The sequence below is a fragment of the Lutjanus erythropterus genome, chromosome 14 (genome assembly GCF_056507025.1).
Source record: "Lutjanus erythropterus isolate fLutEry1 chromosome 14, fLutEry1.hap2, whole genome shotgun sequence".
NCBI classification, from domain to species: domain Eukaryota; kingdom Metazoa; phylum Chordata; class Actinopteri; order Lutjaniformes; family Lutjanidae; genus Lutjanus; species Lutjanus erythropterus.
The window spans coordinates 3,603,862-3,616,243 of NC_139330.1; the positions used below are offsets into that span (position 1 = coordinate 3,603,862).

At 41.4% G+C, this 12,382-nt stretch overlaps 1 protein-coding gene across 1 annotated transcript in view; it reads left to right on the forward strand.

Annotated features, from left to right (window-relative positions):
* The window catches only part of ttc7a (tetratricopeptide repeat domain 7A), a 65,773-nt gene that overhangs the window by 36,731 nt on the left and 16,660 nt on the right, over positions 1-12,382 (forward strand). Inside the window, exons 17-20 of the mRNA XM_084736293.1 lie at positions 4,330-4,446; positions 5,613-5,725; positions 6,843-6,977; positions 11,426-11,628. Of these exons, the coding sequence (XP_084592419.1) occupies positions 4,330-4,446; positions 5,613-5,725; positions 6,843-6,977; positions 11,426-11,628 (568 nt within the window). The remainder of the gene's footprint in view (positions 1-4,329; positions 4,447-5,612; positions 5,726-6,842; positions 6,978-11,425; positions 11,629-12,382) is intronic.

The window sequence follows — 12,382 nt, forward strand, 5'->3', positions numbered from 1 at the left end:
CACACACACACACACACACACACACACACACACACACACACGTACAGTATATACACTCTGAGAAATAAGGGTTTCAGAAAGGTTCTACCTGAAGAGCTGAGGTTCTAACCAGAACCATTTGCTTGTGAAGAATCCTTTATTGACAAAATAGTTTGTCAAGCATTCTTTGTAAGACTCAGGGTTCCATTAAGAACCATTGGAATATAAAAAGGTTCTTCATAGAACCTCCTGGGTTCTTTATGTGTACGGAACCCTGTTATGATGAAAGTGTTCATCAAGGGTTCTTTGTAAGACTAAGGGTTCCATCAGGAACTCTTTTTTGGAATGAGAGTTCTTCAAGGTTTGTTGAGGTTCTTGAGAAACTCTTTCATCAAGTGTTCTCTGTCCAATAATATAAAAGGCTTCTCAGCAGAACGTCTTAGGTGGGTTGTAGATAAAATGTTAAAAAGCATTCTCCTATGGGGACAAGCTGAAGAATCCGTAGTGGTTCTAGTGAGGATCTTTATTTCTCAGAGCGTGCGGTGTGTGTGCGCCCATGTGCCTGTGGAGAATACACACTCTGATCTGTGGGAGTGCAGAATGAGTAATACTGTAGCTGTACCACTTTTTCAAGGGAACATTATTAGCTATTTTTAAATGGAGTTTACGCTGGCACTCGCACCGCTCTGAGCTGGCCACGGCGTTTACACCGAGCCACGCTGCTCGCTGCCGTCCGTCCTCAAACATCACACTTTGCATAAACCAGGCTCGTTCCCAGGAGGCTGGAAATGACAACCTTTGTAATCTGATGTGTAGCTCTGAGTGCTGTAATGTCGATGAAATCTATCTTCTCGTGGCGCTGCGAGGGAAACACTACTACTGATCGACCGCTGAATAACAAGGTGGAAAACACTCTGACTGACTTAGATCACTCCATCCATCTGTCTGTCTGTCTGTCCGTCCCTCCATCCATCCATCCATCCATTAGTCTGTCCATCCGTCCTTCCGTCCATCCATCCGTCCTTCCATCCATCCATCCGTCCTTCCATCCATCTCACTCCCAGTTTGTCAAACACAGCAGCTCGGTCAGTCGGTCGGTGACCGAGTCGGTCGGTGACCCACACTCTTCAAACTGAGACCCTCTACTGTCAGTTTTTAATGTGCAGGGAAGGTTCAGGAAAAGGTCGTGCTTTGAGTTAAAATAAGTCCGTTACTTTCATAAGTTCATGTACATAATGTAACATTTGTTAAGTTATGAACATCAGTGCCTAAAGTTTTACGATCAAAAGTTGCAGTTTATAACAACCATCCTAATGAATACTAATACTATTAACTAAAATATAATTAAGTATCAATTTTCCATTTATTAATGATGGTCATTATAAATTGTTATGGCAGTATAATCTCAGTTTAGGTGGTTCTCCATGTTGGACGTCCGTCATGACCTTTCACTTTTTTGACACTTGTCAACACTAGGATGGGTTTACACCATCACAAGGCTTCTAAATGGTTTATCACACTGGTAATGGGGGCCTACACACACACACACACACACACACACACACTGTGGTGGACCCCTACTGGCAGGCGTATCCTTAACACAACGTCCCACGACAGCACTTGTCATCCACACGTCAGAAAATCCAACCTCCCTTCCTCCTACACACACACACTCAATTTTTGTCTTTTCCAGCGTCCGTCCATCTTCTCCTCACACACACACACACACACACACACACACACACACACACACACACACACACACACACACACACACACACACACACACTCTCTCTCTCTCTTCCCCTAATCGTCCACTGACCCGTGAGTCGGTAACGAGGCGTGTTTCAGCAAGAGTTTTCTCCCCTGACACAATCTCGTCTCGCTCTGCTATTGATCCTCACTCTCCCTCCTCCCCTTCATCCATTTTTTTTCCGTCCTTCTCTCCTCTCTCCGTCCCTCTGTTTACTCCCCTGCACCTCCTTCACCTCCTCCTCCTCCACCCTCTGACAGGAGAGTACAGAATAACTGGAGGAGCCTTCAACAGCAGCGAGGCAGGCGGCCGTCACATGTGGCGAACACTATAGTCTCTCTGTCTCACTCTCACTGCTCACACTCATGGATGAGTGATGTCCATGACAGACTGCATCCTCTGAGAGCCCCTTCTGGCAATTACTGCACACTCACACACACACGCACACACACACACACACACACACACACACACACACACACACACACACACACACACACACACACACACACATTCTCATCAGAGACTCCCACACCACTTAACCAGTTGTCTTCAACTAAAAGGGCTGAGCGGAAACACTCTCTACTCATCAACCTCTCAACACACACACACACACACACACACACACACACACACACACACACACACACACACACACACACACTCTGAGAGCTTGTTTTTGATGACTATCTTTACTCCCTCTCTGTATCTATTGATCCATGTGCGCCTCGGTCCACATCATGTTGATGGGTCCGAACACTTTACTGAGCGACTGTAGAGACTCAAACACTGCTGTAATGACAAAGGGCTTATAAATCACTCTGTGATAAACAATACGTCTTTATATGAACATTTTATTCTAAAATAACACAACATAAATTTAAATAGTGCAAACATATGATGATCTTATAGAATATGATGCATTACTATAGATTACAGTGGGGATGAGCGATATGGACAAAATCAAATATCAATATTTTTGCTAATATCTCAACATCAGTATTGCAAAAATACTGTTTTTGATAAATAATCATCAGTAATGTGGATATAATGATTAAGTGTAACAATATCCAAAATATAGGTAATATTGATATAATATTGATGTTTCCCAACCCTACATGGGCATGACTGTGTGCACATGTGTGCATATTTGTATTATGTTTGTTCTTAATTTTTATATTTAAATAAGCAACTTTGAGCTGCATGGCTTAATCAGAGGATGAGAAGATTATTGCTGTATTATTTTTTCAACCGTATGTGCAATATTACTTTTCAATGTTATTTTTATTATCATGTGCAATATTACATTTTTTATCATGTGCAATATTGGGTTTAATATTATGCAATATTACTTTCTTTATTATTAATATCATGTGCAATATAACGCTCATTATTAGATGAAATAATACTTTTTATTATTTTTCAGTATCATTGCCAATATTGCTTTCAATGTCATTTTCAATACTTCTTGTCTAGCTTAGTTTATTTTAGCTTAATTGTTTACTTAAGTTATGCCACTTTATATTTACTCCTTATATACTTTATAAGTTAAATTTCACTTTACATTTAATACTTTAATATATGTGGTTTTCTTTTGTTTTTTATTATATATATCTCTTTGGATTGATAAAGTTCTGTTGTATTTTATCTTACTTTTTCTTTTCTTTTTCTTTTAATTTCTTTTTTTGTTTCCAGTGCTCTTCCACAGAGGAGTCTGAAGGTTAGATGCAGTAGTAGACACTGCCAACAAACTGGCAAATCTCCAGTTGTTCTTCTTTTCCCTTTATATCATGTTGTATGTTCAGATTGTAGCTGATGTGTTCAGTGACAATAAGAACAGGTTTGACTGGGACTGGGTCCAACTAAACATTCCTTCAGGCTGAATTACTCAGTTTACAGTTCAACTTCCGTACAGGTACAAAAATAGCAGATACGCTGTTGGGTCCACCTTAATGTGATAAAGGGTAAACATGTACTTGATTTGCTTATAAATGAAGTGTGGTTGTGTGAGATATTCTCCATCGTCACTGTGTTATCTACAGTAGATGGACAAACTTTTCTGACAGGAAACTCTCCAAACTAGCCAAACTCCTTTGACAAAAACACTAATTTTACCTCACCCAACATGGCAGTTGTTGGTCTACCGCTGCCTTGATCTTTGAGTTTGTTTGTGTTTTTGTGTGACTAAAGTGCATTCAAGGGTTTGTTTGGATTCACAGTAACACAAATAAACTAACCAATCAATGCAGCTGTAGACGAACAACTCCTGTGTTCTGCAGGGTAAAATTACTGCTTTAGAAAGTGAAGTCTGGTGGCATTTTTACCGGTGGTTTTCCCGATTGTCCAGTGGCAAGCTTAAGTGGTGAACAGATTCTAAATATGGCATACACATAAATTATATTGACTTTATAATACATTTTGGTGCTGACCCTGTCCACAGCAGTACATTGCTTAGCTTCCTACACCTGTACTCCTGCTGCTTCTCCAAACTTAATTGCTATCTACTGTAGCTAATACACTGGCTATCAATAATGTTAAAAAATCTATCCCTTTAAGCAAAGATGAGTAACGTGTGTGTTTTGTGCTTTCTGCTCCAGTCTGCTGTTCACTAAGGTGAAGCTTGAAGAGGCCCTGTTTGGCTCGGCTGCAGCCCTGCAGACCTGTGAGGAGATGCTGCAACACTGGCAAAGCCGCTATGATGTCAGCCGCTCCAGGTGAGTGTTCACATGAAAGGGGTGTGTGTGTGTGTGTGTGTGTGTGTGTGTGTGTGTGTGATACCTCACTGCTCAGGAGGATTTTACTGCTATGCATGATGAAGCTGGCAGGGGAAATATTTTGCTGCTGTGGTATTGATTACCTATATTGTGTGAGAGTGTGTGTATCCATGCACTTATGCATTTCTGATATATTGTGACCATGGAATTATAATATAATATAAAAGCCTCTATCTGTAATCTGAGTGGTTTTGAGATATTGAGCCTTAAAGTTGTCACATTTTAGACTGCAAAACTGATGTGCAGTAAAGTGCTCTATTATTCATTATAATAACAGGAACTCTAAAGGCACTCTAAATATATAATAACAACATCCTATAATATTTTAAACAGGGTCTAAAGAAGGTCAGGTGGCTTGCAGATAGATGTGCTCATGTCTTGCTTAAGGTTTCATCTATTAAGATGTGACAGAAAGGAATGATTTTCTTCAAAAAAAAAGTTTTACTTTTATACTCTTTCTTTGTTATAAAACACAAAAATCAAGGTATTAATTACTGAAGGGGGTGATGACAGAAGATATTTTGTCACACAGAACAAATCAGACATGTTTTTGTTTTTTAGACTGGTCAAACTGTTACTAACAATCAGTTTCAGAACAAGGAAAGAATTTCACTTTATGCGCTATAGTGTTCTTATGGTCTCTTCTGTGCTTGCTGGTCATCTCTGCCAGTGTCTGAGCTCTAAATGTAGTCACTGTGAACACTGTCAGCTGCTGAAATATACAAGTTACAGTCTGCACGGACACAAAGCCTGTTATCAGGATGGTAGAGTTAGCATCACACCACTGAAATGTTCATAGACCAGCAGTGAAAAACCTGAATTAATCTCTGATTCTTACACCTAAAAAATTCTGCCAATCTTCAGAACAGTCACAGTAACTTTGGATTGCTGATATTTTTTTGCATTAAAGTGAGCTAGCTGTTTAGCTTTTAAATAATTATACACATCCAGTTTTCATGCAGTTTGATTACACTTGACTGCATTTGTAACAATGTCACCTACAACTGTATAGTTTCTCTTTATTATTGAATAATCGTTGCAGCTGTACTGTTCATGTCTTCATTGGTGTGTGTGTGTGTGTGTGTGTGTGTGTGTGTGTGTTGCAGTGAGACAGACGACAGCAGCAGTATACCGATGGCTGAGAGGGCAGAGGTCAGCCCTGGAGCCAGGAAACCCTCCATCCACCTCACCCTGCCTGACTTCCAGGACGCCTCCACCGGTCTGTTCTCTCTCTTTCACTCTAATGTGGGGCTGCCACTGTTCATATTTGGGTTTCAAACCGCTGAATCAATTATTTTAAGTTAAACACATCCTCCTTTTCCCTCTGGTGTTGAAGAGTAAATACCAGTGAGAAAGGTGAGTGTGCAGGTCAGTCCGTATCCCCCAGAGTTTGACCTGTTGTGGATTAAAACCGTCTTTGCCTGTCTGCGATACAGTTTGTGGGAGCAGATGTGCTGTTTAAATATCAGTTATGTGACTCACCTGTGATTCCTGCAGGATCAGAGGTCTGCTGTCGTCACACTCAGTCACAGGAAATGATTTGATGTTCTGAAGATTAAAGGAGAATCACTGTTTGTTTTCCTCACTGCTGTCAAGTTATTATTTTCTGATGGGAAACGAACAAATGAGCTCTGTTTCATGATCAGAAATGTCATATTTGAAGGTTTTTGAATTGAGTTTGAATGTTTTTGCTACATATTTGAGTCAAACTGGTGTTTTCATGCCTATATGTCATTCAGTGTCTCTGACATATTAAAGGGATAGTTCAGATTGTTTGAAGTGGGGAAAAGTCGCACAGTAACACAAACAAACTAACAAATCAAGGCAGCAGTAGACCAGCAACTCCCTCGTTCTGAGGGAAAAGACTGTTTGACAGCAAGCTAAAGTGGCAAAAATGTTTTAGTGTACAAATATAACTGCTGTTATATAAGCCAAATATTGCTCTCTCATATTCAACCAGGCTCCCTCGGCAAAACAGTAGTTTTACCCTGCAGAACGCGGGAGTTGGTGTCGACTGTGGTGAATCCTAACTAACTTCTCAAAACACCCAAGTCACAGAATAACACAAACAAACTAACAGATCAAGGCAGCGTTAGTCCATCATCTCCTGGTGTTCTGCGATGTAAAATTACTGATTTCATCAATGGAGTTTGGCTGAGTGCTAAAATACATTTTGCTTTTTATTTGTAGTCTATTTATCACTCACTCTTTTTTCTACCTGGGCTTTTAATCCTTGCTGTTGCAGTAACGTGTGAATTTCCCCCAGTGTGGGATTGATAAGGTTTATCTGATCTTAATGTTTGGTATTTTTCTTCTCTCTTCACTTCCTGTCACAGGTTCTCTGAGCCCTTCGTCAGTTGCAGCGTCCCGTCTGGAGGCGGCGCTCTCTGAGGTGTCGGACATCAGCTCCGCCCGTCGCCAAGGACCCACCTACATCTGGACGACCCTGGAGCGTATTTGGCTGCAGGCTGGTACGACAACAGCAAACACGACTAAAACACAATTTATAAAACGCTGAGGTTGGAATCTCTGGAAGTTTCTTTCTCTTTTCATTCTCTGTGATGCAGATCAGCCATGAGAGTAAATCTACTGTTGAACTGGGAGAACTGGAAGACTGTGGCCATATATTTACTGACTTCAAGTTAAAAAAAACACTGTGAGGAAACTGCCGATCGACAGTAATCAGATTTCATGCTTTTGTGTTTTCCAGTGTTATTAAGCTTTATGAATAATAATCCAATTGGCAAGTGCAAAATGGACATTCAGACAATTAAAGCTTTCTAGTTTTCTAGTTTTTATTGGAAAGACTCCAGAAATAAATCTCTAACAAGACTCACAGCCAGGGTAGCACTGCAGGACTGAGACGATACACTCACAATCTCCTCATGGTCTATTATCATAATACGTTGTTATCGATTTGATATGTTTTGCCTTTCTTAGGTACTGCGATTTCATTTTCTGATTTACTGATTTTTGTTCGCTTTTTTGATCACTAAACCATCAGAAGTTGAATCGTATGCTTCTAGTTACTGCATGTCATGAGTCATATTTCCAAAAACAATGTACGTCACATGTCAGGCAGTGTTTGAGTTTTATTTCAGCAGCAGCATTGCCATATTGCATAAAAAACTGGTAAATACTTTTGGAGGAAAATGTCTACTAATATTATTATATCTGAAAAAAGTTTTATTGGAAATATTATATATTATAGCATTAAGTGAATAAAGTTTCCAGCCCCTGAAGTACTAAAGTGATGCTTTGAGCTGATCTCATCTCTACATCTAGAGAGTGAACCTGTGGTGCACCTGAAGGATCAATATTTAGACCCCACAAACTTGAATAAAAACTGGAATATCTGATGGACCTTTTGAATGAAAATCTGTGCAGGCTGTGCAGATGCTGCTGTGAGAGCTGCGCCTCCTGACTGTCTTACACAGCTTACTGACCTGCTTACAAGCGCAGCTGAATTTATTTCACTTTCTCTGGGGAGTCAGATATCGTTTATTTGCTTGCTACAATGTGAGCACACATTTTTGTCACGTTTTGAGCACAACAGTCACAGAATTTCACTTCAGGTCATGTATGTATGGTTAAGGGATATACAGTAGATGTACAACAAACCAATTCCTGCCAGAGATGATTTATTTGTAGCCTTGTTATTGTGTAAACAACATAATTTAATGTGATTACTGACCCATTTTCTACTATCTCTGCCTTCACAAACAACTGTAAACAAGGACATTTTTAACAATTTAGTAGGTAGAACCATTTCAGTCCCATTGAAGGCTGCATACCTCATGCAGCAGCAGCAGCAGCAGTGCGAGCTGTACCTGCATACATGTGGTCACAGCTCTATTAAGGGCAGAATGGCAGTGATGCATACCACTATTACTTCCAGCCCTTCAGCCTCAGTCAGCCTGTGGAAGTTCACAGGAGAGCAGAGCGCTGAAATGAAGGCAGGGGAGTACACAGAGATGCTCCGCACAAACAACACTCCATCCGTCCACAGTGCACGAGGCATGAGAACGGGGATGGGAATCCATACAGCGGCCGAGCGAAGGCAGTGATGCAACCGGCATACCAGTGTGTTACAGTGCAGGCAGCGCGGGGTCACATCCCCCGTGGCCTACTGTAATTTGAAGGGCATTTTCTACGTCCAGCCTCTGAACTCTGCTGAGAAAATAGAACATGCTCGCTGCTGGTTTGAACTCAGCTCCATGTTTGTGTGCGTGTGAGAGCAGGGGTGTGTCCCCTAACTCAGGGCTGAGACGGTTGTACACCCGATAACCCCTCTCCTCTCTCCTTCCCAGCATTCCTCTCCTCATCGGTCACTTCCTCTCTTGGCCACAGAGGAAAAAAAAAACACACACACACAGAGGCCTCTTTAAACACTCAGTGCTGTTTAACCTCGGGGCATTTTTTTGTTTCTTTTTTACGCAAGAGCTCCAAGCGTTTCCTTTTGAGAATTTTTCAGAAAAGCACTGGTGTCGTCGCAGCCAATCATATATTATCATCACCGTGGTGACCAAGATATTGATTGCTCCAGAGAGCCGAGACTCAACTCATGCCTCGTGCACTGTGGACGGGATGAAAAAGGCTTTTTAGAGTGTCTGTGCGTTCAGCTCTCAGCACTTCTGTAGCTTCTGACTGAATCTCTGTGGTTTGAAGTTTGGTTTGTGTCCTGCGTCACACACTTGCCAACCCTCCTGGAAACTAACGTTTGTCATTGCCCTCGCTCTCTTTCATTCCAGAATCACAATCCTCCTGTTTTTTCTCGATTTAAAACAGATTTTCACACCTTTTCACTATCATAACCGGTTTCTGGCAGTGCATAGTGTGTGACTCCAAAACTCTGTTGTTTCTGCCACAATAAGTCAACTACACCAAACCAGACTTCCTGGAAAGAATTCCCATATCTTAAGGAAAGTTTTAAAGGAAAATTGTAAAATGTGCCACATCAATTTCCTTTTAGGGGAGGGGCAAAAATAAATACATGAAAGAACACAAGAGATATACACCTATACAAAAAACAAAACATAATGCAGATTGTTTTGATTGATTTGTTAGTTTAATAGGCAGCATTTCATGTATATTTGATACTTTTTCTTAATTCAGGTTTAATACAAGCATATATAGTTTGCTCTATTTGTGTTTTTAATTATAGTTATTTATAATAATTATTTACATCTTCACAACAAAGACCAGCTCACTGTATATTTATTATATAAAGTATATTGGCCAATATATCAATATAGATTTTTTTTTATTATCATTTGCGCCACACACTCATACCTGCAGACGTATAAACAGACTGTATACATGCAGGCACTGATATAATTGTGTGTTTTGTGCTGAGAGCTCAGGTGAGCAGCAGGAAAGGGTCTTACATAACCAGAGAGCATTCACTGAATCCTTTTTCCCCGAAGTGAAGCTATGAAAAGGAACCCCGAGGCTGCGAAATGGCTCTTTTTCATCTCGCAGAGGTAGCATGCATGCACTAAGTATTTCCCATCTGTGCATCCATGAGACACAGGTAAACAAACATCCGCTACCAAACACACACATGGGTTCACACGGCGCTCAGGAGCAGACGGCGTGCACGACATATTTGCACAACACAATGCACCATCTCTCTCTGTAACACACACACACACACACACACACACACACACACACACACACACACAGAGCTGTCAGTGTGTAGAGTTTCTTTCTCAGGGTTTCTCTGGGTGGTGACCCGCCGTCCACTCATGACAATGATGGGCAGCTCCCTGCGTCGGCGTCCCGGCTAGGTATTGGTCTGCTCCTGCCTCAGGGGGCGGGTCCCTCCGGTCAGCTCTGTGTCCAAGTCTTATTGGACAAAGATGTGCTTGTAGGCGTGATTCTGTGTGTGTGCGTGTGCGTGTGTCTGGGGCTCGTCCTCATCTTCCCAGCAGCAGCAAAGAAAGCAGGCAGGCAGCTTTAGTATGCGATGGCCATATTTAGGCAAGACTTTCATGACTTCCCAGGCAGTACACTGCTCCCACTCTCTCTTTCACGCCGTCCATGTGTGTGTGTGTGGGGGGGGGGGGGGGGGGGGGGTCCATCCAAGTGTAGTGTTTTGTGTTTGTATTTGAATGCTGCACAGTTTACATTTAAACATGATGCTGCTGCAGTTAAAGGGATAGTTTGGATTATTTGAAGTGGGGTTGTGTGGGGTTTCTTCGTGTTACCTTCAGTAAATGGCGGTCAACACACCCCCAGTTTGGAGAAACAGCAGGAGTACTGGTGTAGGATAGGGTCAGCAGCAAAACTTAAAAAAATAAAGACATTTCTGAGAGGAAACTGTCTTTGTATACACTAAGTATCGTTCTCCAAAACCCACCAAACCCTGACTTTGGTGTTTGAAAAGGATAGTTCAGATTCAACCAGCAACTCCACTGTTCTTTAAGATAAAATTACAGATTTTTCCAATGGAGTCTGGTTGGTCTGGAGAGAGCGATGTTGGACTGAACAGCGGTTTCCTGTCAGAGAAGGCTGTTTGACAGGAAGTGGTGAAAATATTAATATAAATAGTGAGTTTTTTAGGAGTCTAACAAAAATGAAAGCCAAAAATGGTTCTGATAATACAGACTGTTGACCCCTGATTTAGTTGAACCCAAGACGCGATAGAGGCGATATTATACAAAAACACTTGTGTGTTTATTTTATTTGATGTTAGACTGGTTTCAGTTTAATAATCTTTGAATTATATTAAAATGATATGAGGTTCAGCCAGGGTGACTTTTACTTTTATACTTTGAGTACATTTCAGAGCTTGAATTTTTTCACTTTTTCACAGTTGAATCACTACTTCTACTTTTATCTTTTTTTAGTCAAGTGTCTGCTTTTGCCACCTCTCTCACCCCTCTTCCTCCTCTTCCTCCTCCTCCTCCTCCAGGGGAGTTGTTCATGGCGGATGGTCGGCTAAAAGAGGCCCAGTTCTGCATCGCAGAGGCCAGCGCGATCTTCCCCAACTCGCACTCGGTGCTGCTGCAGCGGGGCCGCCTGGCCGAGCTGCGGGGCCAACTGGACGAAGCCAAGGGGCTGTACGACGACGCGCTGGCCATCCATCCTACAGGAGAGCGCATACTGGTGCACATGGTGAGAGCTGGGGAGGCTGCTAAATGAAATTAGAATTAATGTCACATTATGCTCAGTGGTCAGCGTGCACGCACACACACACACACACACACACACACACATACACACACACACACACACACCATGCATGGATACACTAACACTTTTTAAATGCTTTATTTGAGTCTGTTAAATTACCACTGAAGTAAGATGGAGGCCGAACATGAGCATGTACGCACCCTAGCATGCAGCTACACACACACACGCGCACACACACACACACACACACACACATTTTAATGCTTTACTTGACCTCACTAAATTACATTAGACTGTGAGTTACGCAAGAAGTTTAGGATGAAGTCAGACTCACACACGCAGTCACATACACTCACAGGAATGAACACAAATGTGAGTGTTTTTCTAAAATCCCCCAAATTAAATTAGACAAAATTGAATTTTGTTAGCTGTCTGTAACCTCTACACACACACACACACACACACACACAGTTGGCTCAGAACATGTAGTTTCACGTTCAGTAAGATCTTTGTCTTTACATGTTACTGAATCTCAACAGTTTAAAATATGGTGTCTTACGAAACTGATGCATTCCACTGTTGTGTGGACGTCAGCACAGTCACACACTGCTGTAATACAGGTAAAGAAAAAGAAATAGTTTTACCAAACTACAGCTCCAACGATTAATCAATTATGAATTAATTATTAAATTAATCTGCAACTATTTTGATCATTGATCAATCAGCTTCTTAAATG